Raw genomic sequence first — 27,933 nt, 5'->3', positions numbered from 1 at the left:
AAGGAAGAGAGAAAAAATGAAAAAAAAAATCACCGAACTCATTCGAATCGGGGAGTGAAAGAGGAAGAGAAAGAAATGAGAGAAGAAGAGACAGGCAGAGACAGATAGAGAGAATGAGAAAGATAAAAGTGACAAATTCGGGTCATTTTTATCAAGATGTGTAAATTATCAAAAAAATTGTGCTTCACTAAATTCCTTTCCAAGCGAACATGCGTGCGCTTCAATGCTGCGGTCGACGTGAGCATTGCCGAAAATTTCGGTGTCAATTCGCAAGCACGCAAGTATTTCGCATGATTAAATTCATCACCTCACAACAACCGGAAACTTTATCTCTCTTTACGTCACTTTCTCGCTCATAGCGAACATTTCTGCGCCGTCTATACCGGCGAATCTGTTCAAAACTCCTCTTTGTTGGTTATCGCCATGAATTTGCATATGACTGAAAAGAGTATTTTGTTGTCAACTTTTCAACGATGAGATAACCAATAGAAATGCGTATCATTTAATTTTAATAACAAAACTATTTTATGCGATGGAATTGATTAATTCAGTCATTCACATCATATGCTGTTGTGCGTACTGCAAGTCTGTTTTATCCAACGCTAACAAGAAGTCACTTCCAACTGAGTTATCAAGATAAACGAATACTTACGCCAATCCATTGAGGTCAACCCATGGAAAAACTACGGCAAATTTGCCAGTTCGTAAATATAGTTGTTTGGACAACCAATCAAACTAGATTCAAACACATGGATCACTCTCATTAAATTTGTCATTTATTTATTGATTTTGCATGTAATTTATAAATTGAATGATAAATGAGCAACGATTTTGAATTATTTTTCTTTCTGCGGTGCGTGTGTCAGCTTAAAATGCTATTTATCAAAATAAGTAGAAAAGAAGTCAAGAAGAAAAAATGGCAAGAAAATTCACGAAGAGAAAAATATACACAAGAAAGAAGAAGAAAAAGCAGTAGTTGCCTTAAACTCGGACACATTTTTATCGTAAATCGAATGATGGATAGAAACAAAATGATGATTGGCTTCTAGTGATAAAATAATTTAGTTCACACAAATAAAATACACAAGAGTATAACATAAAAAAAATCTTTGTAAATGTATCTAAATAAAAGAAGAACACTTTCTCCGCCTCAGTTAGACTAGTCACTCTAAATCGAAATGAGCAAAACATTGATTTGATGCAATTTATAAACAATTTCGACCGATTTATCAATCCGAGGATAAATGTCGAAACTCTAACCATTTTCTTTCTTGTTCACATCAACTCAAAATCTAAAGTAAATGTTGCAATTTCTTATTTAGTTTAGCTTGAATTTTGGTCACGACAATATGGAAATATGAATAAACATGTGGTTAAATGAAGATTATCGGTGAAGTACAATGGATGCGTGTCTCTATGCGAATACAAATACTTTTTACATGCTAATTGTTGTTGCGAGTATGGTTTCATAGTTGTGTGTGAAAATTTGTGCTATTTTCGTCTCGTGCGATATATATATATATATAACTTTTTGCATGGCTCTGTGTAATGGTTTACTTATTTGATGATGGCTAATTGCCACAATTGTGTATTATTAAAACAAAGTCTCGTATCAAATCAATTGAAACGCGCGCTACTCACTAGATCCAAACTTATGAAACAGAAAAAAATACGTAGATAAAATAACCTGAGATTTTTGATGCTACGCTTAAATGCTAGATTTAAAAAAAAGCTTTTATAATTTAATATTTGAATGAACGCAGTTTGTGGTTAAGTATTCTGAAGAGAAATTGTTATTGTTGTGTGGCTATGTTGAATGCTGGAGCTATATACAATTGTTACATTTTTTGATACGGGATAGGGGAGAGGGTGTGAAGGTTTATTTGTCACCTTCATAGTCTTCGTCGCTGGCGAGGCCGGTCTGACTGTTTGACGATATCTGAACGGATCCAGAGTAATCCAGTTCATCGTCGTAGTTATCAGGAACATTATCGAGTCCAGCTGTTGGACCGTATAAAATGGCACTTTCAGTGGTAGTCGTTGTTGTCGTTGTTGTTGTCGTCATTTTTGTCGTGGCTTTTTTATTCGGTCGAGTTTTTGTGCTTTTCGCATTCAACTTTTTCATGTTATTTCTCTTATTGCTACTGTTGCTATTATTGCTATTGTTGTTCCCGCCACTGCGGCTTCCGTTATTGCCGTTGGCTTTCTTCTTCTTGAGACATTGTTCTGTGTTACAAGCGACGGCTTTCGTGACAGTGGTGCCGCTGCCGGCATTTTTCCGGTTCGATCCTCGATCGGTCAGTGATGCAGGAGCTGGACGGCGATGATGCTGATGCGTCATCGCGTGTCGAATATGATGATGATTTGGCTGTGGTTGTTGTTGTTGTTTTTTACTTAAGCTACTATTTATGCTACCATTACTACTACCGCTCTGGCATTCCGGATAGACTAATTGTTTTTGAGTGAGTTCCATAAGCTGTTTTCCCGACTCACATAAATGCTTGATACCGTGCGTAACATGATTGAAACCAAAGCGTTTACCAATTACAGCCTCTGAACGATGCTCTGGCACGGTCAAAGTAAATGCTTTTACATATGTCGATAATTTACCCAATGGCTTGTTAGATGGCAAATGGGTTTTACGCGGTACACCCAGACGATTCAAGGCCATATAATATGTTCGCCAAGCACTCGAATGATGTGTCGATGTGTAGTAGTTGTAATTGTCTTCCAGTCGCTCATTAAATATGCAATCGTTTGTAAATTCACGCTGCAATGAGAAAATGAATAAAATTTAAAAAAATGAAGCAGGGAATCTTTTTTATGATGGCTAATAATTAAACACAGCGTTCAGAATATCGCGAAGCGAACACAAAAAAAACGAAATGCGAGCAACGAAAAGAAATATAACAATTAAAAAATATTGATTGACGGATTATCATAGAAAAATTTATCGCATATCTAATTAATTCGTCTATTTTCATAACACCATCATTAGACTGAAAGGAATGATGGGCTAAGGTTTGGTTCTCATCATAAAGTCGGACATTGCTTCTGCCAAGCAGCAAAAAAAAAAATCGATGCCAAAGCAGATTGAGCTGTCAGATTGAGCTGCTCGTGTGAGACCAGTAGTCACGATGTGTGAACTTTTTATGGCTTTACGGCTTGTCTTTGAAATGGGACAATTTGCATTCAAATTTTGTTTAGTTAAATCGCTAATCATTTTGCCAATCGAATTTCAGTTTGAATGGCCCATTCCGTTGATATGGACTTCGAAATTCACCGTTTCACTATTGACATTTACTTCTGCAGATTAACATCAATGTTGTAAAACCAAATTGAGACAAATATTTAAACGATTTTAAGTTCGCCCACATAATTAGTTCAACAAAGCTAAATTGGCATGTTCTCGCACCTTTTATGGCCGATGATGATGCCGTTTTATGGTTTTTTCTAAAACTTGTCCGACGAATCAATGGCTCAACAGAGACAGAAATGCGATCATTTTCATTTTGCGACGATCATTCCGAGCGATAATTTGCGCTTAGACCATCCGTCTATAGTCATAAACGCTTAGCGATAAAAGTACTTTCTTTCCGACTCAAAAAATCTGGACTCTTTTCATCCAAACAAAAATCCTGCCTCTCTAATGCTGAATCATATTTTGTCGGTAATAAAATCATGCGCCTGACATTTGTTTCGAATTTCTCCGAAATGAAATTGTGGCGCACGAGCATTGTGCGCATTCATAAATACTAAACGCGTCAAATTAATAAAAGTCAAGCGGTATGATATGTTGTTGTGGTTCACATGGCGCCTCTATGAGATAAGATACACCCATCAAAATGGTACATTTTACTCAGGTTAGACGCAACGCGTTGCTCCATTAAACGACGACGACCACCAATTCACCGAGCCCCAGAGAGGTGATCGACTGTTAATTGTTGCGCGCATTTCAAGTGCCCAGATCTTTTGAAACTTTATCATAATCACACACAAACGGCAACTGACGCCATCAATTTGAAATGAAATTTATTGCTCTCAACTGGAAGAAAAATTATTCAAGTGATCTCCGTGAATGTTGAAACTTCACCAATAAAAAAAAACGAACGAATCAACCGAAGTTGTATGATAAGCGAAAATAATGTGAAGTGTAAATAAACGGCGGTAATATTCTTTCATCACATCGTGAATACAGATTTTCGTTTCTCTCGTCGATGGCGGGTGAATGGTGCTCGTGGTTCGTTCTTAAAGCGCGATTAAAAAATAAATAAAAATTATTGATTTAGGTGCATGTTTCAGTTGTCATACGGCTTTTTTCCATACTTATAATTGACATTCTCTTTCGGAAAAGAATTTTTCTTTAAATGGCCAGACGCTTCTTATTCGATAGATGCCGAATGGGATTTGAATTGTGAGAATGATTCATAGTGACGGTAAAACATGTTGACCCATTTGAATTCGGCTTGACTATTGATCGAACGTTTAACTTATCGTTTTCAATTCTTCCTGAATTACGAAGCATTTATCGCCAGATTTTCATTTGAATGCACGCATTCAAATCAAGCGGCTGTCCAAAAGAGTGAAAAATGAACCGAATGTAGAAGAAAAGACATGACATATTTAGAGGCAAAAGGCAGACATTGAAAGAAAATGAAAAAAAGTGAATCAAATTTCAGAACATTTATCGTTTTATGGCCGTTTTCGCATGAATTCAAATTGTGCCGTAAAATTTGACACTTTTACTTCCATTAGCACGGATATGATTTTTTTTCGTTCGATTCTCGTTCATCGCCATTTAGTTCCAGTCATAAACCAGTCCTGCTTGCATTCAATGATTTAGGGCGGCGGCTGGCAAAAGCGATCATTTAAATGTCGTGTAATTAAATTTTATGCGAAACATATGAAATGCATGCCGCTTGAAAATATTGGAACTGGAACAGTTATCAATTGATTTTGGTGCGCCCGCACATATTGACACGTTAAGGCGTGCAGCTGATTTTGGATTCGACACATTGCATCGCATTATGACCGGTGTCAATGTTTTATCTATTGACTTTTGAGTTTATGTGTGCGAGTGTGAGCACATTAGATACCAAACAATAGACGAACCAATGCACAAAATGAAGAAAAGAAATCGATTTTCGACAACGACGAGCGTCGACAATATTCATGTAATTGAGACAGAGGTCCTTCATCCTTTGCTGCGCCGATTGGGTGTGTATGTGCGTGTATATCGCATCTCAAATGGTGTAAATTGATATGATTGGCTTTCTAGCTGTCGCATGATTGAGTGTAAGCCTCATAAAATTGTTATGTTTATTTGACACCATTGACAGCATTCAGGAACCAATTACATTTTCTTCATCTTGAGTTTCTTTCGAGCCGACGACAACGAAGAAAGAAAGAACGAATTTTTCCCATTCAATCAAATGCTGTATTGCTGTCGTAGTTCTCTTTCACCTTTGTGCATCGTGTTTTCGGTGCGGGCTATCACTGCGCTACGGCACGAAGAAAGCAATTGAGACGAAATACGAGAAGGATGCACTGCCGAAGAGAGAGAAAAACAATAAAAAGGGTGATAAATTCGAATAGATGCGAACAGATAAGCATCGCACGGAGAACGCTCAATGAACAACGTTTCAATGGTGCACATGAATAGAAGGCGCATTCGGTTTGTTCGTTTCTTAACGCATTGGAAATGCGTGTGTGTGTGTGCGTATGTATAGCTTCATTGAGGGTTGTAATTACTATTGCTAACAACAATTCGATGCTGTTTGCCATCATTCGGGTGCAAGCAACATTTATTACACAGTCTGTAATACAGACAAGTTTTGCGCGTTACATCGATTCTCGTTCTCGTAAATACGTGCATCTCGAGTGTTTATCAACTCGGTTATGGTTGTTTTAATGGTAGCGTTTTTGAGTCCTTTGTCGAAGATAGACGGTTTTAATTAGTACTTGAAGTTGAAAAATGAACGGGATCAGTATGGCGAAGCCTACATAATCGAATAGCTGCTATACGATTGATGTTTTATAGCCTTTGTTTGAACGGCTGCACTTCCAAATGATTGTTTTTCGATGAGATTTTCGGAAAAAATCAATTCAAATCGGTTTAACACTACCGACTCTTCGATGACGACGCAAAATAGACGATTTTTTTCCCTTCAAATAGACGCGATTGAAGAGCAGCCAATCAATTTTAGATTTGTTTGTAAACAAACCTAATTGCTGACACACTTTCACTACATTGGAATGCTTGCATACAAATTTTTGTGTCAAAATCAGTCAAATGCTGGCCCATTTTACGCGGCGCAGTGACACTGTTCCAAATTTAACACCAATTTTCATACTCATCCAGGAACCTTTGATCATTAGTTGCAAAGTAGATGCAGGAAAAGAGAAATTTCAGCTGATGAGATATTTATGGCATTTTAAGTGACAGTTTCCTTACATTTCAATTTGTCGGATGAATTTCGGCGCACACGTTTTTACGACTGTGAAGTCGTTTTTTTTTAAAGAGAAGACAAAACTCAATAAAAGCATCCATTCCTTTGAATAAACTATCACTTCCTTGACTATCTTAGAAAGGTTGAAGTGTTAGAACGCATTTTCTTTATGAAGATTCAATTCATTTAGGTTTGAACAAAGACTAAAACCACTTTGAGTCAAACATTTTACTTTCGTTGTAAATGTGCGCCGTGTTTAGGAAAAAAAACCTTCATTTCAACCGTTTCCATCTTGTTTCGTCAGTTTCGTTAAAAATTGCCCGCTGTATTCATTATGAAAAAGACAATCGAAAATACATACCGAACTGTACAAATTTCCGCACGAATCCATGCAAAGGTACAGACAAGTTGCGATCCCAATCAATCGTATTTGTCCCACATCGACAGTGTTTCGCTGCAGAATTGCTGAAAATAAATTTTTAAAAAAAAGCGAATTAAACGTCGTGAACATGCACATACATATTGTTTGGAATTATCCTTAAAGTTAAAAGCCAATGACCAGACGGGCGAAGAGCAAAAATACTAAATGCAAAAATGGCATCCATTTGATTTGATTATTGAGTTTTTGTTTGCCATCGATAGTGAGCAACCAAGAAAACAGAGCCAAATGTTTCTTCGTTTCTGTTATTTTTTGTGTGTGCGGCGGCAACAATTCTTGGTGGTCCGTATGACATGCGAGATAGTTGTACGGTTGTGTTTCGTTTTCGACTTTGGTGACACTTTCTCGTTTTGTTGCACTTTTATTGAATTTTAGCATCATGTAAACCGCCGCATCGATAACACCAACTCTCTCGTTGTTCATTTTGGGTAGAATGAACGAACATTTGTTGTTACATTTTCATTGTTAGAATATACATTCGTTGTGTGCATTCTGTTTTCGTCAATTGATTCTGGATCGTTTCTTTTTGTCTGTTCGCTGTTCAATGTAAGCGATACTTTTGATTTCATGAAATATGCGCGCTGTAGATCATTGACCACATTGCCGAGGACACAATTTGATGCTATTTTGTAATGTATAGATTTTCGATGTGCAAACACAACAGCAATAGACACGAGACCGGGCCATTGTTCGTCGACGATTACAATCGCATCGGAATCATGTTGATTTTTTTCATCCTCTGTTGTGTGTACATAGAAAATCTATTCAAAACCAATTGTTGTCTCAATAGTTAGTGTCTGCGATCGAATGTCTCGGCAGCGGCGATGACGGTGGTGGCTACAAAACGACAAAATTGGCTTGACTACGCACATTCAATTACTTTAAATAGAATCCTCGCGAAAACACTGAAATGGTGTCACTTGATCGCATCGATGTAATTAATCATACTATTCTCGCCGCCGTTTTTCTCTTGTTGCATTTGGATTTCGCACACCCGTCATTCCCGTTACACCGATTTTTATCGAGCTGCTGCTATTTTCGATCGTTTCCATTTTTAAAGCGTGCCGTGTGCAATTTTCCGCATAATTTTAATGGACCGGCTAAATAGGTTTGCGACTAAATTGCAACAAATCGCCATTGTGAATCAAAACTAAACAGAAAGACGACAGCGCGTGGGCTGACAAATAGTCACATTCAATTGATTGGACCACGCAACACACGTAGAAACAATTTTCAATAGAATTCGTTCACGAATTGTGCGAATGAAATATTTGATAGAGAAACTTTCTACGTTTTTTTTCGACTGCCTGATGATCATCACGTTGATAAGTTTTATCGCGTAACAACCTTATCATAGCGCCTATACAAAATGTATTATGAATTGCCTAAAAATTGCTTTATCATTAGTATCGCTACTATCATTCTTTCATCAGATATTAAACTTGTTTTTTTTTGCGCGAGTGGAATATCCATTAACACGATAAAAATTTCGATTCAGCGTGCGAATGACATTCATTTCAAATTAGACTTTTCAGGTTCAATCAAAATACCATTTTTTTTCACCGAATTTTTTTTATCACGCACTTTTTCCCGATTTGTCTGATCGGCATTTTATTTTTAACAAAAAGCTGTTATTTTTAAAACGACCATCGAAAAAGAAAATAACCCAAAACTTTAAACTCTCACCACGAATGAAAAAAAAACACACACTTCTAATGACTGTGCGAACACGAGCGGTATTTTTTGTAAGTTAATTCATCATTTCTGCTGACGATTTATATGAAGCGAAGCTAGTTTGTCGAACAAATATTTGCTTCTTTAATCGTTTTTCCTTTGTGTCTCATGCGTTGTTGTTGTTCTTTTTTTTCGCTCGTTCTCTTGTCGTGAAGAGATACCACACGCTTTTATACGCACAAAATATCCGTTCTGCGAGGTGTACGTGGTTTTTAAAAGCATTTAAACGAGTGAAAAACAACCTACGTAACTGCTACCGCAATAGCCACACTGCTCTCGGCTTGTTCAGCAACGAAAAAAATTAAGTCATTATCTCAAGTCCTCAACTTTGTTTTAACAACAAGTCATTCGTCTTTGATTTTTAGCTCAGTCAGTGTCTCGTAGTCTCTCATGTCTCAATATATTTTAGTGTTTTTTTATTCGTTGTTGTTCGTTCGTACGAGACGAGGCCTGTACCTTTAGGTGAATGTGTAAGCAAATTTATCGACGACTTTATTAGTCGTACGCAATCATGTCAACATAGAATAATTTAATGTTCTCTTGTTTCCATATTTTTTTTGTTCTCCTTTAGTAATTTATTTCTCTCGACTTTTTTTTCGCTTTTATTGTCCACTCGTCGACTTAAAACGAGACCTGTCACTTATTTACATATGCACCAAACATTTTTTTCGACGTTTTTTCTTCTTCTTTCGAGAAATAATCGATTATAAAGTTATGTGTACAGATTGGCATTGTTACAAGATCGCGCCTGATAGATACATGACAAATGAGTGATGGGAACAATTCACCGTTTATATGCACAGGCACACATTGACTCTTTCGTCTCATAGTATCTCATACGCACCTAATACTCAATCTCCGCGTTCGTTTGTTTGTGTTAAAATTATTTATGATATAAACATGTCGAATTTGGCTGCAAGCACCTTCCATTTTCGTTCAGATCAAACGATTCGACCTGAGATTGCGGAATTCGGACAGCGAATAAAAAAAATACACATTCACGTTTTTTCTTCAGCTAATCAATCGTACGCTTAATTATGTAAAATCAAATAAACAGAGAGTGAGTAAAAAATTTCGCTAAATACGGCTCGCTTTTAATCCAATAAAATTCGACTATTTTTCTTAAAGGAAAACGGAAATACAAGTCAACGACCATCTAAACGCAATCGTAAGCAATCAACACCGAAATGTGCACAACAAATTTCAAAAGAAATCCATCTTTCAACGTTTATCGTTAGAATCATCTATGCGCGGAGTTGTGAATGAATTCCGATTCTTGATGAGTTCGGGACTAGTTTGATAGTTATCTCATTCGACTCAGAAGCACGAGTTCTTGTACAAAAAGACACGGTTTATTTGGTGAAATTCACGATTCGTGTTGTGAAAAACATAAAAAAAAATATTTTTCTGCTAATTCACCAATATTAAAAGTTTATGTTGGGTCAAATGGTTCCATAATAGAATGAATTTAGCATTTTTAATGTCGCTCGCTGTAGTAATCGAATTTTGTATCAGAGGGCAAAAAACAGTTTCGGAAATGAACATATTTGGAGGAGAAAAGACGATGAAGGTTCAGAGCATGTTTGGCTGAGTAAAGTAAGCAGTTATACTCGTACAATATGCGAACTCAACCGCATCAATGTAAATGCAATTACAATGCAATCAGTTGGATTGGCTTCATTCGCTTTCACCCTACTCAAAATCGAATGAGAAAAAAAAATTGAATTTTCCAGTCATTGATTTCATGTGGTTGTGACAGCGAAACCGAACCGATTTGATGGAATCAGTGTTTGTTTCCGTTCGATTATTCATAAAAGATGAAACGAGCCAACAACACAAAACCTGAATAATTTATTGAATTTCAAATATTGGTGGCGGCGCACAAACAACAACAGCAATAGCAACAACAGAAAAAACGATGAAGTTGAAATGAGCATGAACAGTAACCATGGATGAAGACGAAGAAGAAAAAAATCTGTTCAAATGAAGTGATTAAAATGCACTCGATCGAAGAATGAGCACGTATGGCGCAACAAACGCGTTCCCAATGTGCACACAATAACCAGCAATTCAATCGCATACGATTTATGGCATTTGGTCCTTTTTTCTCTCTCTCTCTCTCTCTCTCGATTTTTTTTCGCTCCGATTTCACGACAGCGCTTTCATCTTAGGTTTCAAGTGCAATAACATGAAATGATTGCCATATTCGCACTTCTCTCGCACAGTATGTGCCGATTATTTGGTTTCTCTCAAGAATGGCCATGTGGATGGAATAAAACAGTATCTCCGGCGAAAACAAAAGGAACTCAAGAATAATATAAAACGCAACAATTGTCTATACGTTTGAAATGCGAACAGAAGAAAAAAAGGAAGAGTGTTTGTGAATGAAAGCGAAAAGCCATGAGCCACAAACACATGAATGAGAGCGAATGCACCCTCTGGAACGGCGAATGGAATAACAACAAAAACGGGCGAACGTATGCAACAAGTAAACAAATGCGGATAAAAAAGCATAAATAAAATATTTATGATATTTATATTTGAGGCTGCTCGGTTGTTTCCCGCTCCTTGCGGCAATTCCTCTTTATGCAGAGTTTCATCGCCGCGAGTGAGAGAGAGAGAAAAAGGCGAAGTAAAAAAATCTGTGTTGACTGCAATTCGATGCCAATTAAAATAAATAATTCAGAAAAATCTGTTTTTAAATGCAATAAATTTTCGGGCCATTTGCAAGATGTCGATTATGACGACTATGGAGAAGAAGAAGCTGCTGTGGCCGCTGCTTAATGAAATTATGTTCTCGAACTAGAAATCTCGTTCTGTGAATAAAAAGTTCTTTTTTGATGTCATGATAACAGCAATTATAATGCATTTATCGTTGGCTTATCGCGTCGAGCTTAGCAAATAAACCGCATCTTTATCGTTCATAATCTTAGAAGCAGTCTAAAATGCAACAATGTACACACGGTATTTTCTATAAATATGACCTCGATTTTCATATTTGTCACATTCAATTCTTTTGTCTAATGCATGCCGGGGCAATGCACTTAGAAGCAATAATGCCGCTCGATGTTGTTTTTTCATTGCAAGCATCAGAGGGGTTCGTAAACATTCCGGCACAACCATCAAGACTCGGTTTAGAGAATGAATGGTGAAAAAAAGAGCATTACCATCGTAATAACATTTACTTCCGCCTCAGTAACCGATCTCAATTCAATTACACTAATAATAATGAACTTAAAATCGAGTTGTGATAAAAAAAATTATGTATATTTTCAGGAGCTCATTTTCCTGCCTTCAAATTGATTATCTTTTCAGAGCATCGAAACTTTTTTCTTTGCTATCTCGATTTTTTTGTCCATATTTAATAGCTGGTTCAGTGATTTCGCTTTCACTTCAGTTGATTTATGTTTTTGATGCTTTTACCATTATGCTAATTTGTGTGTCGAGGGACGTGATTTTTACGACAAAAAAAAATTCTAATTCCGCGGTAATAAAACATAACGAGGCGATACATAAAACACATCATAACATTTATGTCAGTAAAAATATGTTTGGATTCGTGGTTGGGCACAATTTTACATTCTTGTTTGTTATTTGAGCTCCATTTTAACGAAAATTTGAGGTCTCACAATTCCGGCACCACAAAGTTGATTGATTTTATGCGACAAAGTCAGCAGTTTTTCTGGCCAAATTCCGATTTGCGGCCAAAATTCAAGAAATCAGTTGAAAAAACACTCTTTGACATAAAAAGAGTGCGATGATACACGACATTCGTTTGATAAACTGAAAACTTTAGTCAAAATGAATGTAAATCCGACCTGTTTTCGATAAGAAGCAATCAATTGCTGAGGGAACGGAGAAGAAGAAAAAAAAACGCTTTTTTTTAGTGAAATTTCCAGTTTGAAATACACATTTATTTTTTTTGTCGTTGTTGTTGCTTTCTTTCATGCGAGTTTAATTGAATGTGCCATTTAGTAACTGACGGTTCGTTTGCCGACTGAGCAGTAAATTGAACATGACTTCACGTCGATATGGTTTTTTTTTAAAATTACATTTATTTCAATGCGTTCCATTAAAACAGCGAAAAGTGAATTCTTGGCGAGTTGGAGAGTCACACATAAATGAGGATAATATCGAAAGACACAAAGAAAAATCCGGAACAATGATCATATTTATTTTTTTTATTTTTCGTTCGTTTAATTCACATTATAAAAAATGTCATTTAATTAGTTCGGGACGTGCATTCGTCGCGCGCGTTCACCATGGACTTTGTGACAATCTTCGGGTTTCAATGAAAAAAAAATTGTATATCTGCAAAGAATCGAGATGCCGTTCATGTGATAGGTATGAACATAATATCGACAACCAGTTTGCATTAGCTCCTCCTCTCTCATGGCTTCTTGGCCAATTTGCTGATTTTATTATACATAAGCCAAAATTTGCATAAATTATCACCGTTGTACACTACTTCACTTGTTGATTCTACTGAACCAGATTATACTTATGATTATAATCGCGACGAATGTGCAACGTGTATTAAATCACACAGACAGCAACTCGCAGCTCCAGCCACTTGTTTTCGATACTTGTTCAATAAAATCATTAATTATATTATGACAGTATGACTTTTTTGTTGATTCATTCAGTGCATGTGTGTGCATGGCAATGGATTGTGTGATCGAATCGATTCAATGTTGCTTCGCTGATTCGAAAGCATAACTTTTAATCTGATTTATTTGCGTTGATTTCATTTCGACCAATGTTTTATGCTCTCGCTTCGATATACGGCAATCATTGGATCAGTGTGCCCACTGAACATTGCTCATTCACGGAAAACACAGCAATTTATCTGTTTTCACTTGAGTTTTGAGCCAAAGATTCAATTTCAAGGAAATATTGATGGGGAAAATTCAGTAAAGCAATCAATTCGGCTCATGGTTTTTTTTCATTTTTTTATTTTTATATTGCTCTTTAGTTTGTAATCTCTGAAATCTTCAATGACAACATAATTCGACAATATCTCTTGAAACAGGTATTTAAAACCAAGCGAATTGAATTGAATTCTTTTTCGAACTGTATAAGATTTTGTTTAATTCACAAATTTCACACTAACGAGGCTTAAAGACCGTAGCGCCACTTCACTTGTTGAAAAATTGTTTTTTCCCATCTCTCAAAGCGGCTTTCGACAAAACAACAAATAAATCCACTGAAATCCGAACTTTATCCTAATCTACCAAATAGGCTCTTTTACACCTGTTGGCGACGTAATCGTTTAAACCGTAAAATTATCCCTCAATTTATCAGAATGTGTCGTATAGAAGTAAAAAAATGTAATTCTTATTACTTTATTACATACTTATTGCTTTAATAAGATGACCTATTACTTATTACTCATCTTATTACAGCAATAAGATTGTAATTATAATAAGATTGTAATAAGTATCTTATTACTTTTGGTGCAAAAAAAAATCGATAAAAAAGTTTCATGTGAAAAACATGTCAATTTTTGTCAGACAAAAAAATGTTGAAAAAAAATGTGTCTTGCAAAATTTGACATGATTTTTGTATGAAACTTTTGAAGAAAAGAAACTTTTTTTGCAATTTTATTTTGCACCAAAAGTAATAAGATACTAACTTACAATCTTATTACAATTACAATCTTATTACAGTAATAAAATGAAAGTAATAAGTAATAAGTTTCTTATTACTTTACTTCTATAATGTGTCGAGCGTTACACGGTGGATTATGGTTGTTGGCAAACGAGTCGTTAGGTCACGGACACAAAATTCTACGCGTTCCAAATTATGCTAATTGCGCCTTTATCGATCGCTGTCTCAAATGTTCTCTCGATTTCTCTGTATGTTTCATCTTTTGACTCATGCTGTTTCTTTCTTCTGAAAAAAAAACTAAAACGTCGACATTTAAATAAATTCCTGTTAGAATCCTCTCGAGTGTTTCATTAGCTCCGTTTTGATCGAATCTTATCTAAAATCCAAAACTGATCCAAACGATCAAAACTGCGGAATGAGTTAGTTTATTCAAACGTATGTGGTTGTGTATTATCGAAATGAGAAAACAAAATCATCATTTGGAATTTCTATTCAAGTGGCTTCGTGATAATCTCTATAATCATCACAATTGCTTCGGTTATGACATAATTTTTCGTTGACTGTCGATCGGTCGATTTGAGCATCGTTTACGTCAACATAAATGCCTACAATGGCTTTATAAATGGTTTTGTAAACTGAAGAGAAAAATTGTACCACAATAAATATGCAGGAATCGATACTTTGTTTTATTTACTATGGGAATTGTTTTCTCTCCAAACAAAATTCTTTGCATCGAAAGTATCATTTCATTTCAAGCGGTCACATTTTTATTCAAATTTTATGGTTATGCATCGATTTAACCAGTCATAAGTTTTCGTAGTTACCAATTGATGCAAATTAAGTGGATTTTTCTCAAAGTTTAATACGAAGAAAGTGTGGATGTGACTTGGTTTGACTGCAATTTTAGGTTAATGCTGCATTAATCGCAGGTCAATGAATCCAATGAATATTTGATATGAAATGCACGAAACCAGCCGAAAGTCATCTTAAATTTGAGTGTGACACGTCATTGTACGGCTAATATACATAATACAGCTGACTTCGTTCGTCTTTTTCTTACTCAAACAAAAGAACCCGATATGCTACGTAATAAGATCATCGTCTCAGAATGCGGAACCGAAAAATTATACAAGCTCGTTCCTCTTCGAATGAGCTCATTTCGTGCAAATGTAATTTTTGTCCAGAGTCATATTGCGAATTAAGTCTTTCGTTGTCATATTTTCTGCAAAAATGAACTTTCTACGCTTGATTTACATAACAGGCATATCCTCTTTGAATGAGACCGTGCGCTTCTTGAATTTTGAACACCATTTCATTCGGAATCGGCCGTTTTGTCTCAATCACATTAGCGTCAAACCGAATTATGTAATCGGATTTTTAGCAGGCTGATTTTAACAGTCCGGTGTCAGATCCCATTAGCACATCGTACCATGAAATTAATGTTATCTTTATCGATGCTGAAATGTTTTTTCTTGTTAAAAATACACATTTTGCACGGTTCTGTTGGTCGGTTCTATAGTTCAAGCCTCCACGCACAACCGAACCGAACTCATACAAAATACAGATTGTAAATTGTTTGCCGCTTCCGCTAGAAGCAGCTGCAATTATCGATGCATTTGAGATGCTGCTAATGTGTTGTATGAAGTCATCAAAAGCGATATCATTCATCATAAAACAATTGCTTTGGCCTTTGTGAGTACATAAAACGACGTCATTGCATATGCAGTCCATAAATAATTTTATTTTCATGGATTGAGCGCGCGTTTTGGAAATACACACGAACACACATCGCACCAATCACAAAATGCATATGCGTTCATCAAATTGATCAATCTCAATAAGCTCACGCTCTTTGATGTAATCAAATCAAAATATTTCAATTTCATCGGAGATTTATGCGTCGTTTTGTTCAGTTTCTGGTTGGTTTGATGTTTTCTTTTGGTTGACATGACAAATCAACGCGACTTCTTCTTTCTTTTCTACGCATTCACATGACTGTGTTTTTGTTTACAGTTCTCGGTGTTGTTTTTATTGACACTTTTTCTTTTAATTCGGAGTGCAGCGAGTAGAGAAAGAGGGATATTTTCAACTCTGTATGTTGTTCTCTGGCGCATCCGAGTAGCTGTGCGTATCGAATTCGATTGCTTGTTCAGCGCCAGATAATTTCATTTGACTTTTGACATCGGAACAATATATTCAATTAGACGTTGTCGTGCCCAAAGACGGGAAAAAATCAACACTTCGAAGAGATTAATGCCTTGTGGCACTGAAGATTATTTTCGTGTTTTTTTTTCATCTCAAATTGACTCATACGAAGATGTGTGACGTTTGATATAGAATATGGTTTTATGACCGAATCTATTGGGTGTGTGCCAGATTAGTCGTACTATGAGTGATTTCAACGTTGGCGCTCTGCTTGGATAACGGAACAAAAAACATAGATACCATCTGATGAGTTACTAATTTATCAAAACCAATTCATAACAATCAATATAACGACGCGTGAGAGTGTCGCACTTACCGGTTTATCGGGGAGCAGACCTCTTTAGAAACCGTTAAAATATTTCAAAATTGAATTTATTTCGATACGTACGATGAGCAAATGAGGCCCATAACGAAGTTTTATAAATTAGATTCCGACACAGTGTTTATCATCGTCCAATGTGATATGGAAAGTTATTTCTCTCCCTCTCAATAAATATTCAAGCGAGAGATAAAACGAGATAGATTTGATTTTTAGATTGAAGCTAAAAGCAGCACACAAATTTAAATAAACAAAACCCAATTTTTTGGTTTATTGACGGGTAATAAAACAATCTAGCTTCATAAACAGTCTCGTCAGAAGAATGGTGTTCTAGAAATATGGTATCATTCTACTGCTTGCTACTTTGTGCAATCAGTTTTAATAAAAAACTGATTCACTGCATAATTGATGACGATTTTTTGTGAAATGCGACTAATGAACAGAATGTTATTTAAATTAGTTGTATTGTTTTCGAATATTCTCTAATGAATGAGTTGAAATGGACGAGCAAAAAAAAGTGTCACAGTACCAAACAAATTATTATCACTGAATCACGTAGCTATTTGTGTGTTTTTTTAACGTGGTCCTTTCATGCGAATGCTTGATAATCAAACACCCCATACATAGAGAGAGTGAGAAAGAAAAAATAACGACGACAAATTGAATGAATTCGCACGCGCGTTTTTTTCTCTCTGTACTCTGTCAATTTAGCCGTTGTGAAATCAAGTTCAACGAACCATAAATGCGTAATTTAAATTTATGCACACGCAAATGGATCAGTTTGCCGGTTGTTCGGTTTGAAATGTGTTTTGTCGAAGAAAAAAAAACAACACTACAAGCTTTTCACGATCGAATTGCGGCTTCATGTTAAAAGTCAATTCATTGAATTGGTTTATTTTATAAATCAGTTCAATAAAAATTTATAACGTTTTAATGTGGATTCTCTGTCATGGGCGAGAGAGAGAAATTTGACAGGGTTCATCTATCTCGGTTCTGCTTTAAAAAAATCATTTCAATCGAATGAATAATGACGGTAATTCGGATCAAAATTCGGTCCAAGTCACTTTGGCCGCATTGCGTATACATCTTACTCAATTGGTTATGGTGATTTAAAGTTGCATTTGAATGCATAATATAGTAATTCTCGAAATGCGTTCATTTTATAAGAAAAATGCTTTTTTTCTCAATCAAAATGGCATTTTGGCTCAATCAAATTCAATAGAAAGAAACTTCTTTCCGTTGCTCTTCTTCCTCTTGTCTTCAATCTTGTTGCTTTCAATCTATCTCCACCAAGCCCATCTGCTCATATAAATATTTGATAAATATTTATTCGATTTTGACAGCTTTCTTTTGTTCCTATTCATATTCCAATTTTTTTTTTGATGAATAAATCAGTTTGAGCCGAAGAGGTTAGGAAATTGAATCATATTTGCTTCTGTTTGGAAATGTCGCATATAATTGAATTGTTGGGAGTTTGCCGCACACAAAAAACTCACGCGTTTTATTCCCTCCGGTTTGCATCACAATTTATCATTTCTTTTTGAATATTGGAACGATGACAAAATGCCATATTTTCATCAGCATAAATTGAAATTTACAATCATTCTGACCTTATGCTACAAAGACCAAACTTGTTGAACATGATTCTGTCTTTTTCACTGTTTCTTTTGAAGAAAAAAATGATTGCTAACCATTTATCGATGGGTGTTTACTCAGCACGCTGCACTTAATTGACATTTCTAGACTGAATTTAGAAGCGCTTGCACCATTTTTTTTTCATACTATCAAATTCATTGTTCAAACAAAGAGAACCGTTTAACATTTTATTGCTGTTTAAATTGTGCTTCAAAAATAACAAAACTGCCGCTTCATATGATTGTTTTTTATGGCGACGTCAAATGCGCACACAGTTTTTGAATACGTTTTTGATTTAATGGAGAAAGAGAAAAAAAAAATAGAAAACAAATTTGACGCCATCCATTGTATACAAAATAAATAAATTTTTGAAATTTGCATTTGTCGAGAAATTTGATTTATAAAGTGCATTAAAGTTTATGATAGCCGATAAAATTGGTGCATGCATCTCTGGGGTGTAATAACACACATTTGGACGTCCGTAATGAGACGAGAAAGTTCGAAAATAGAGTAAGAAATGTTGCATTCGAGACGATATATAATCGATTGCATTGCACAACACTAAAAATAGCGCGCATTGAAGTCGAATCTCAAAAATAAAATCAATCTGGTGTCACTAGATTGATCATTTCTCATATAAACGCGAATGCGTTGATTGTACTGGCATTCGACTGTGTGTGTGTGTGCGTGTGTGTGCTTCAAAAATCGACGATTTTCACAAAAATAGCACACAACTGATATATGTACACTACTTTCGATCTGATATACGGCAGCATTCTTGCTGCACCAACAAATGCATATCCAATTTCACAAAATGCGTTCTTCCAACAATGGATGCATAAACATATTTAACCTTTTCCAATTCTGAAAATTCCTCCAATCGAAATGTTAACGATGTTTCGTTTCGATATTCCCGACAATCGTTTAAAAATTGATATTTGGAGGTAGAAATCATGTGAAATGTGATATCGGTCTTCTTACCGCGCTTTAGTATCCCATTAGTGCTGTAAATGTGTTGTTATTATTGAAAAACGTCCACAGAAAAATATTCAACCGTACATGCATAAATTCGGCTGACAATAGACAATAAATTGACCGTTCAATGCTTACATCGAGAATGCACACATACATGTATTCCCAAGCATATTTGGAATTGCTTGTATAAATATGACGCCGCAGGCGTGTATAATCGTTTGAATCGAACACGAATTTGCATTTCGTTTTCAATTTAAAGACCATAAAAATGTCATAATCGTAATGATCTCTCTTGCCCGTGCTGCACTTCGATTACATGGAAATGCATCATTTAATCGTTTGGCGCCATCGTTCGTTAGCCCACTAACAAAATCAGAACTCACACACCGAAAAAAGCACACAGTACACAGCCTTTTCTCAGCTAGGTTATATTTCGTGCAATTAATGTTGAATGGTTGATAGATTTACGTGTGCAGTCTCTGTGATCATTGATTTGACAGAAAAAAGAGCGTCACCTGAGGATTGGGGCGATGTGCCATACTTCTAATGTTCTGCAAGTAGTCCTAAGGCGACGCTTTTTTTTCTTGTTCGACGTTTTCTATCTGTCGTATATACAGAGGCTCATGGAGAGTATACGTGTGTCATGCCAATTAACCTTGCGCGCATTATACATAGCCTGCAGTACAATCAACATATCAATTCATTTGATCAAGATAAACGATCTATCCATTCAATCCAATTTCAAGTAAACGAATTCGCTATTGACTCTGCCGATGTTCTCAAGTCAATTTAGCCCGGTTAATTTCATTCTGATTTTTGTAATGAACATCGAAGGAATGGATTGAAATGACGGCGTAGCATCCATTCACACGAGGGAAAAACTCGACAAGTCCAAAAAAATGACAGCAGGAAATGTTGATTGTGGCAACTTGGTTAATCTCTATCAAAGTGACCCAAAATCGCCGTAAATTATACAGTATAATTAAATAATTGATAGAACCAGTGCAATATTCTAATGAAATAATGACAGAAAGAGAGAGTTCGATGAAATCACGATTTTCAAACGTTTCATTCATGTTATTTAACGTGTCGATGCAGAAATAAAGAGCGAATCGAAAATAACTTATTATCTGTGACTTGGGTGTGGACGAACATTTGACGCGAAACAAATATGCATGACGATTGTGTTGTTCTTTGCCACATTTACGCTCCGGTTAATCGATACAGCGTGTTACGAGGCTTCGTTTTCACGACAATCATCTGAATGGCATCTTCTCTCAAATACACATTTCCGAGAAGCATCTCTGGCGAGCCACCGGGAAAGAGAGAGCGGGCGATCCATGGGGGAGAAAGAGAGAGAGAGAGAGAGAGAGAGAAGGAGAGAGAGCAGGCGAGTGCACAGACAAAGTGTAAGAAAAAAAGTAATATGCAAAAAAGGAATTACTTTGAATCGTTAGCTGTAATTTGCCACACGAACCAGTATTCAATACCTATAGATCAGTGTTTTTTTTCTTTCTTATCTTCAAAGCCACATTTGTGCTTCGAATTCATGCTTGCAATAGATATCGTCATGCTAATTGAATATTATTCATCTGTGATATGAATAGCACATCGTAGCAGGATAAATTTTGTGCTTATTATGTCTGTTAAAAAACTGTAAATATTGCAATTGAAATGTGGCTAATTCTTGGTCGCCGTCGTCATATCCAGTGCCGGAGGTCATTTTGGAACACACACTTTCAATCGCGAAATTTGCGTTAACGAATCGAATATTGTATTTATTCACTTTTTTTAGTGCCTGAAACTGTAAAACACCATGAACACTAATCGCAGAATATTTTATCATAAATTGCAATTATCCAAAAATGGTCATTGAGATTTTCAAACAATGTTGTTGTTTTCTTTTTCGCACCAAATAACAAGGAAGAGAAACGAAAAATCCATTAACCGTTAAAAATAATCCCGTGTAAAACAGCCGTGGCTGCATGTGTTTGCTGCGCGGAGCAAAAAATATAATCCAATATCAGGAATCTGAAGAATATGCATAGAAAAGAAGAAAAAAAACCGTATCGAACACGGAAAATAAATGTTCAATATCTCCGAGAGAGAGAGAGAGAGAGAGAGAGAAAGAATGGCGGAGAGATTTCAATTGAATTTCGCCATTTTCACCACTTCATCGCGTTACACTTCCACTGCAAATGCTCAAATCACTTTATTGAGTTATAAAACGGCAACAGTTTTCAGTCAAACAAACTTCATCAGCATTAATAATAAACACAATTGGCTTGCCCCGTCAAACGCATATTCAAACACTTTCAATATTCCAAAAGCGCTGCGTGTTATTCACAATTTCATTTTCATTTCCCACACACAAAAAAACTCCGCACACAACGCTCGAAATGGTTTAAATATAGCGATAGAATTGATGTGTTCTTTTTTCGTTCGTTTGTAAAACTTACATGGTGCTTCTTGGATTCCGAAAGCGAGAATTTCCAAAACAAACGCCAAAACAGTGTAAACAATATCTGTTACATTGTTAACGATCTCACATGATTTGTGATAATATTGAACGGGTTCGGTGCAGTGCAACGCTAGGCCGTTGAGCTCGCCCGATCGTTTTTTTTTCTTCAATATTTTCCATTGCGTCTTATCTCGATCAATCTATCTTGCGTCGATTGATCAATTGGAATTGCCTATTAAATAGAATTTGACATGTAGAGGTGATACTCTTTTTTCCCTTTTCCTTTCCAATGTGTGTGGTCGTGATTGATAATAATAATCGTGGGTACAGAAAAAAAGAAAGAAAAATGAAGAAGAAATTGTGACGGCTCATCACGCAATGAATAATTATGTGGAAAATGGGAAACTAGATCACGATACACTTGATAAACAAGGAAAGAAAAAAGCCAAACGACCGACGAACTGTAAATATATCAACCATTTTACCGTTAGCTCTGGCCGCGTCGACGTCAAAAACCGGGTATTTTTACATGCATTTCAGGATGACTGGTGCAGATTTGTTGTTTCTCATTTTTCGGTGACCATTATCCACATCCCACTTGCTACTTGGGTAATTAGCAACTTTAAAGTACTCATAAAAATGATTTTGATGCACCGAAACCCATGTAAACAACACATAAAATTGAAATTGTCCGATGAAAATTCTTATTACCACAATGATTTTACGAATTTTAATGACGAAATTTATTGGACTTTTAGCATCGAAGAAAGACCTTTGACATGATGTAATCGGTTCGGCTCGCGCACATTCGTTTGTATTCTACAATTATCGCCACTTCGGTTGTTCAGCTATTTCATCTGTCGTTCTTTTTCTCCGTGTAGAAATGCGAAACACCATTCTTTATCACCATTCGTGCTTTATCACCATTCGCCAATGCGCCGAGGCCTACTCTTTTTTTCTACTTTCGTATGGACAATTGAAATCGTGCTAACGATTTGATTAGCGAAAAATTATATACTTTGTCGCGCGTATCAAATGTGAACTGACCACAAAAACAATCGATATCGCTGACAGTGCGGCAAACAAAGGCAAACACACAGAATGAAAATCACCACTGTAATAAATAACGAATTGATGACATCGGTCGTTGGAATCGACTCGATTTCGATGTGAGCATATGTTTAATTTTAGATGAATATTTCGAAAATAATCAATTTCCTATGTAAATATATACGTGCCGCTACTTTGAACCCGTTTTCTTCTGTCCACATGAGAAAATCGAATAAATTTTCATACATTTTCGAATAAAAGCCCAAGTTTCAAAAATCATACTTGGAATATTTAATAAAACAAAAATTCAAATTGAAATCTAATTTGCATCGAACAACAAGTGTTATTGCAATAATTCGTTCGATTTGATCTAAATCGATAGCAAATGACATGAAGAAAAAATTGATGAATTTAAATGGCTTATTCACCACTCGTAGGGGGTCTTGTCGCTAGAAACACTCTTACTAGTTGCCAAAGATGTTTTGGACTTTGTCAGGAATTTGAAGACGAAAAATATACGCAATTTTTAAACTAAAATCCATTTTACTCGCGGTCATCGAACGATGGCCTTGATTTGGTTCATTTTTTAATTAACAGCCAATTTTATCGCTTTGTTTCTGCTCGCAACTCTTTGTGACAACTCTGGTATGACGGCCATTTTTATCTGTTCTCAAAACTCGCTTCGATTTATGCACGAAATATGATTCAAGGAAAAGGAGAGAGAGGGAAAAAACAACAACATTAATGAAATTAATAAAGTCGGCCGTATCAACTTATGTGTGTCACACGCATTATAGTGATAAAAGCGATTTGAGCCGGTTTTTTTTGGCAAAATTACTTTAAAAATGCCCAAAATGTTCAATCTAAATTCCACCATTTGAATGTCTAAAAAAACATTAGGATTGAAGCACGCATCGATGGAATAATACCATCGAACATAAACCAAGAATCTAGCTATAGCTAGAGAATTGGAGATTGTTTCAGCAAAGAATGAGCAATAAAATCCACCAAATACGGTATCGTTCTGCGATGAATACAACGCAAATCGATACTCACAATAAAAATAAAGGTAATTCGAATTCGATAGCTTATTCAAAAATTGAATAAATTCAAAGAAAGTTTTTAATTTGATGACAAGAACATTTTAGACTATTCTATGATCATCAAAATTATTCAAATCATTGCGATTGAATTCAAAAGTTTTGTGAAGAGTTAAATTCAAGAGTTCTGGCTTGGTTGAGATCGAGTCGAGTAGAGTTGAGCCAAGTCGCATTAAGTCAGTAAGATATTTTCTCAACGATTTATTATAACGGAACAGATGCGAAGAACACACACTTCGCACAGCGACACACGCGAAAAATATGTTTTTAGCGCTTGTTTACATACATGGATCGTTTCAGGCATAGTTTCCGGCATAGTTTCAAGTGAGATCATTGCGTGTACTTGTCACTTTCAAACTGAAACACAATAAGTTGTTTTGAACGAGTGAAAAAAAGAAACGATAAAGTGCTTTGGCAAACGTGAAAGTGTTTTTTTTAAATTTAGTTTTGCATTAAGAATTCGACGGCCGCAAAAATCCATTCAGGCTAATTTATTGCTGAGATTGTGATTTTCATCAACTTGGGTACAAACTTCAAAAGTTTTATATGTTTTTATGCACAATTGAAACCAGTAGAAAAAAGTATCTGTGTCTACTTACTGTATTCGCTTTGATCGTCTTGTGTTCCGTTGACAGTGCCATCGGGCAGCATTTGCAGGAAACGTCCTTTAATCAGTAGTTGGATACGTTTGGTGGCTTTGCTTAATGAAAAATTGGCGGATCTTTCAATGCGTTCCGCATTGTTCGAATCATTATGTAATCGTTTGCGTTTATTTGCCGCAATTTGAACACTTCGTTCCGTTCGTGATAAAATCTCTGCGTCCACCATATCTTGAGTTTGCGTATTTGGATTTATGTTATCATTACTAATGCTATCAATGTTCGGCGATTTAGTGTCGTTAAAATTATTTAGATGATCTAGAAATACTGATTGAATAGTTGCTTTCGTTGTGATGGTTGATTGATGTATTGTGGTGGTTTGCTTGGTTGGCAATTCGGTTGTAAAATTGCCGTCACTTGGGCGAGTCGGTGATTTTTTGCCAACCAATTTGAATACATTGAATTTGGTCGCACTGAAATGTCGAGTGGCATTTTGTTCGTTCGTTGATGTTTTTGTTGTGTCCACCGGTTGATCGTTTGATTTAATGTTCGGTTGAGTTCTGGCTAGTACTTTGAGCTGTTCAAAATTGTTTGGTTGCTGGTTGCCATCACCGCTAAGTGCAGCTAAATTTAATTCATTTGATGCATCGGACGAATGATTTGTAATAGCCACCTTTGGTGTCGTCGTCGTTGTTGAAATCGAGCCATGACGGATATTTTTCGATGGATTCACTGCCGACGTCGACGTCGACTTTGTCGTTCGAGCCGGCTGTGTTGCATTTACGTGCCATTTCACAACGGACGTATCATTTTTCACCGTATCCAATCCGAATGGATTATGACTCAGTGATATATTCAATGGCATTGCATCGTTTGATGGTGTGGTGAGCATCAAGCGATTTTCACTTTCAATGGCATTTCGCTTGAGTAATTGCGTACGATTTGCCGGTGTAAAATCGTTGGTGCTCAGGCCGCCGCCGCCGCCAACAATTGCAACGGGCTTTGCCGTGCACATTATGAATGAAATGGCCAAAAGGAGTGAGCATACGATGGCCACTAGGGCCTTACTCCAATCTAACAATAGTTGGATCGGCATTAACCTCAGAAACGCCGTGCGCTAAGTCACCATTATACGCAACACCGTCCACTTATTGGTATTGGTTTTGTGATAAAATCCAACGCAAATCGCACACTTCATACATTGGAATTTAGCAAGCGGGCTATCTGGTACTCTATCTATGTGCCTTAGCTTTGTCCACCTTTCCAATTCACACACATAATTTGCAAAATTTACGTCTCATTCACAAGCCGCGCGCGAAAAAAAAGTCAAGTTCAAAATTCCACTTGGCACAAAAACGTGAGTAAGAGTCTTTTTTTCGGCCGCTCTTCTTCTCTTTTGGTTCGTTGTTTGTACTTTTTTTTAATCAGCGTTGATCAAATATGATTTATTCAAATTTTTTTGCTGTTTCCTCCCTCAAACACTGATTGCATAATACTTGCTTGTGAATCACACTCGCGTAAAATAATTTAGCATTCGAAAATGTTAGATAACAATTCATTCACCACCATGAAAATAACATGATTTATTTATTTTTGCGACTGATAAAATTTATGAACTGTTTGTTATCTGATGGCAGTCACATTCATTAATCTAATACGTCGGTAGTATTTTTGGGATCCAAACAGTTCGTTGGCTTTTTCGAGGGGTTTCAATTGTCCACAACGAAATAGTTCGGTCGTTCTTTTATGACTTGTTAGAATTCACGTATTTATGGCGTTCAAGGTGATTTACGTAATCAGAAAAAATGTCGTCGTCGTCGTGAGTAAATCTTCTATCAAATTCACAGAAAGACAATTTCTCATACACGATTTTTTTACCTGTTTTTTTTTTGCCTTCATTATCTTTGAACGCGCTAAAAGTTCATAACTGAATTTGAACTCATGTTGAAAATGAATCACACTGTGGTATTATTTCACCGTGTCAAAAACCTTCTTCCTTTTATCCCGATAGATGAAAGAACAGCAGCTCTGTTTTACATAACACATTCATCGAGTAAAAACGCGTTTGAATGAATCGAAAGTCGGCTGTGTGGCTTTTGGCCAAGGAAAATGGGTGAAAGTAAAAAAATCACTGTATGCTTGTCCTCGTCATGAGTATCACCGCATCGCATTCGCTCGAAATGAATGTTTTGCGAAGAAAAATGTGTGTCTCGCTAAATTGTTCAAGCCGGCGTATGTATCAATTGTTCTGTAGTGTACATTTTCTTGTGTGACTTTCGGCTTTTCGGGCAGTCGAACACAGAAAAAAGCTTCCTCATCTGATCACGTAGCACACAACACGTACGGTTAAATGTTCGAAACGCGTGTTTCATATGTGTGCACAATTAATGGGCTGCTTGCCGCAAAATGAGAATAAATCAAACGGTAAAAACAAAATCAGCGACTCTGTTCATTTATCGGCACAAGTAATTTTCTTCGGTTTTACTTTTGTAAAATGTTTTGTTTCCGGATTGAAAAGAATGCACCATGCAGATTGACCACTTTACAAAATGAATAATGCCAAAAGACTAAAACAGAATCCAATTTGAATTTTCAACACACACCGTTAACTCAGTTTCGATGATACGTTAAAATTTATTTGCGATTGGGCTTTTTTGTTTCTCTCACGAATTTTTGTTCGGTTCTTTTTTTCCACTTTGGCTCACTGATGAAGATTGCATAAATTATTCGAAATTAATCAGCATTTTTTCGAAGCTAATTTTGTCGTCGAGAGGGACCTATAACGGTCAACATTTCACTAAAAAAATGAAAGGTCCTTTTTTTGAATAAAAATAAACACTAAAACTTTTTTTTTCGATAAAAACCATCCAATAATTGTGTTAATCACATTTGTGATGTGCAGTCACAACGGAACTGAACATGTTGATGCAGAGATGCAATATCGAAAATTTCGTATGCTTTCGAGGCAGAAATCTTTGCGATGAATTTCGGTTTTCCGATGATGATGATGATGAAGAAAACAACAACGCGCTGGTATCTCGTCGGATGTCGAGCACAGACTGAACTCAGAATTGAGTTCGGCGGACGAAAAAAAAATTGGTTAATTTCTAATGATACCGATCACACTCTCTCGTGTATATACATAGTCCATGTAGCGCATACACACACACACACTGGCACGGTTCTCTCCTGTGAGAGCAACCCGACGCATGCAGTGGTGTATCTATACGAATGGAGACGAGAGCAAAAGCGAGAGACCGAGATGTTGTGTGTGATACGCGTACGGCATTTGATGACGGAACCGAAAAAAGCCGGCTACTAAACTCATTCGTTCAACGAAACACACGAATTTTGTTT

At 36.3% G+C, this 27,933-nt stretch overlaps 2 protein-coding genes across 2 annotated transcripts in view; one reads left to right on the top strand and one right to left on the bottom strand.

Annotated features, from left to right (window-relative positions):
* LOC129575033 (uncharacterized) overlaps positions 1 to 27,933 on the top strand; it is a 35,508-nt gene that overhangs the window by 619 nt on the left and 6,956 nt on the right. The window lies entirely within an intron of this gene.
* Positions 796 to 27,637, bottom strand: LOC129575087 (ras guanine nucleotide exchange factor Q). Its single transcript, XM_055457980.1, has 3 exons — positions 24,577 to 27,637; positions 6,811 to 6,914; positions 796 to 2,770 (listed from the first exon to the last, which is right to left on the bottom strand). Exons 1-3 carry the CDS (start codon positions 25,670 to 25,672, stop codon positions 1,880 to 1,882), a joined length of 2,091 nt encoding a protein of 696 aa, XP_055313955.1. The 5' UTR covers positions 25,673 to 27,637; the 3' UTR covers positions 796 to 1,879.

The sequence above is a fragment of the Sitodiplosis mosellana genome, unplaced genomic scaffold (assembly GCF_009176505.1).
Source record: "Sitodiplosis mosellana isolate CC-2019 unplaced genomic scaffold, AAFC_SMos_1.0 Smas_scaffold_1, whole genome shotgun sequence".
In the NCBI taxonomy this organism is placed as follows: Eukaryota; Metazoa; Arthropoda; class Insecta; order Diptera; family Cecidomyiidae; genus Sitodiplosis; species Sitodiplosis mosellana.
The sequence above is the reverse complement of the archived record's forward strand: the minus strand, read 5'-3'. Positions and strand labels throughout refer to the sequence as shown.

Coding starts and splice junctions, on each gene's coding strand:
- LOC129575087 (XM_055457980.1), bottom strand. CDS start 25,672: ATGCCGATCCAACTATTGTTAGATTGGAGTAAGGCCCTAGTGGCCATC. Junction 6,915..24,576: donor AGACGATCAAAGCGAATACA/GTAAGTAGACAC, acceptor ATTTATTTTCAG/CAATTCTGCAGCGAAACACT. Junction 2,771..6,810: donor GCGGAAATTTGTACAGTTCG/GTATGTATTTTC, acceptor TTCTCATTGCAG/CGTGAATTTACAAACGATTG.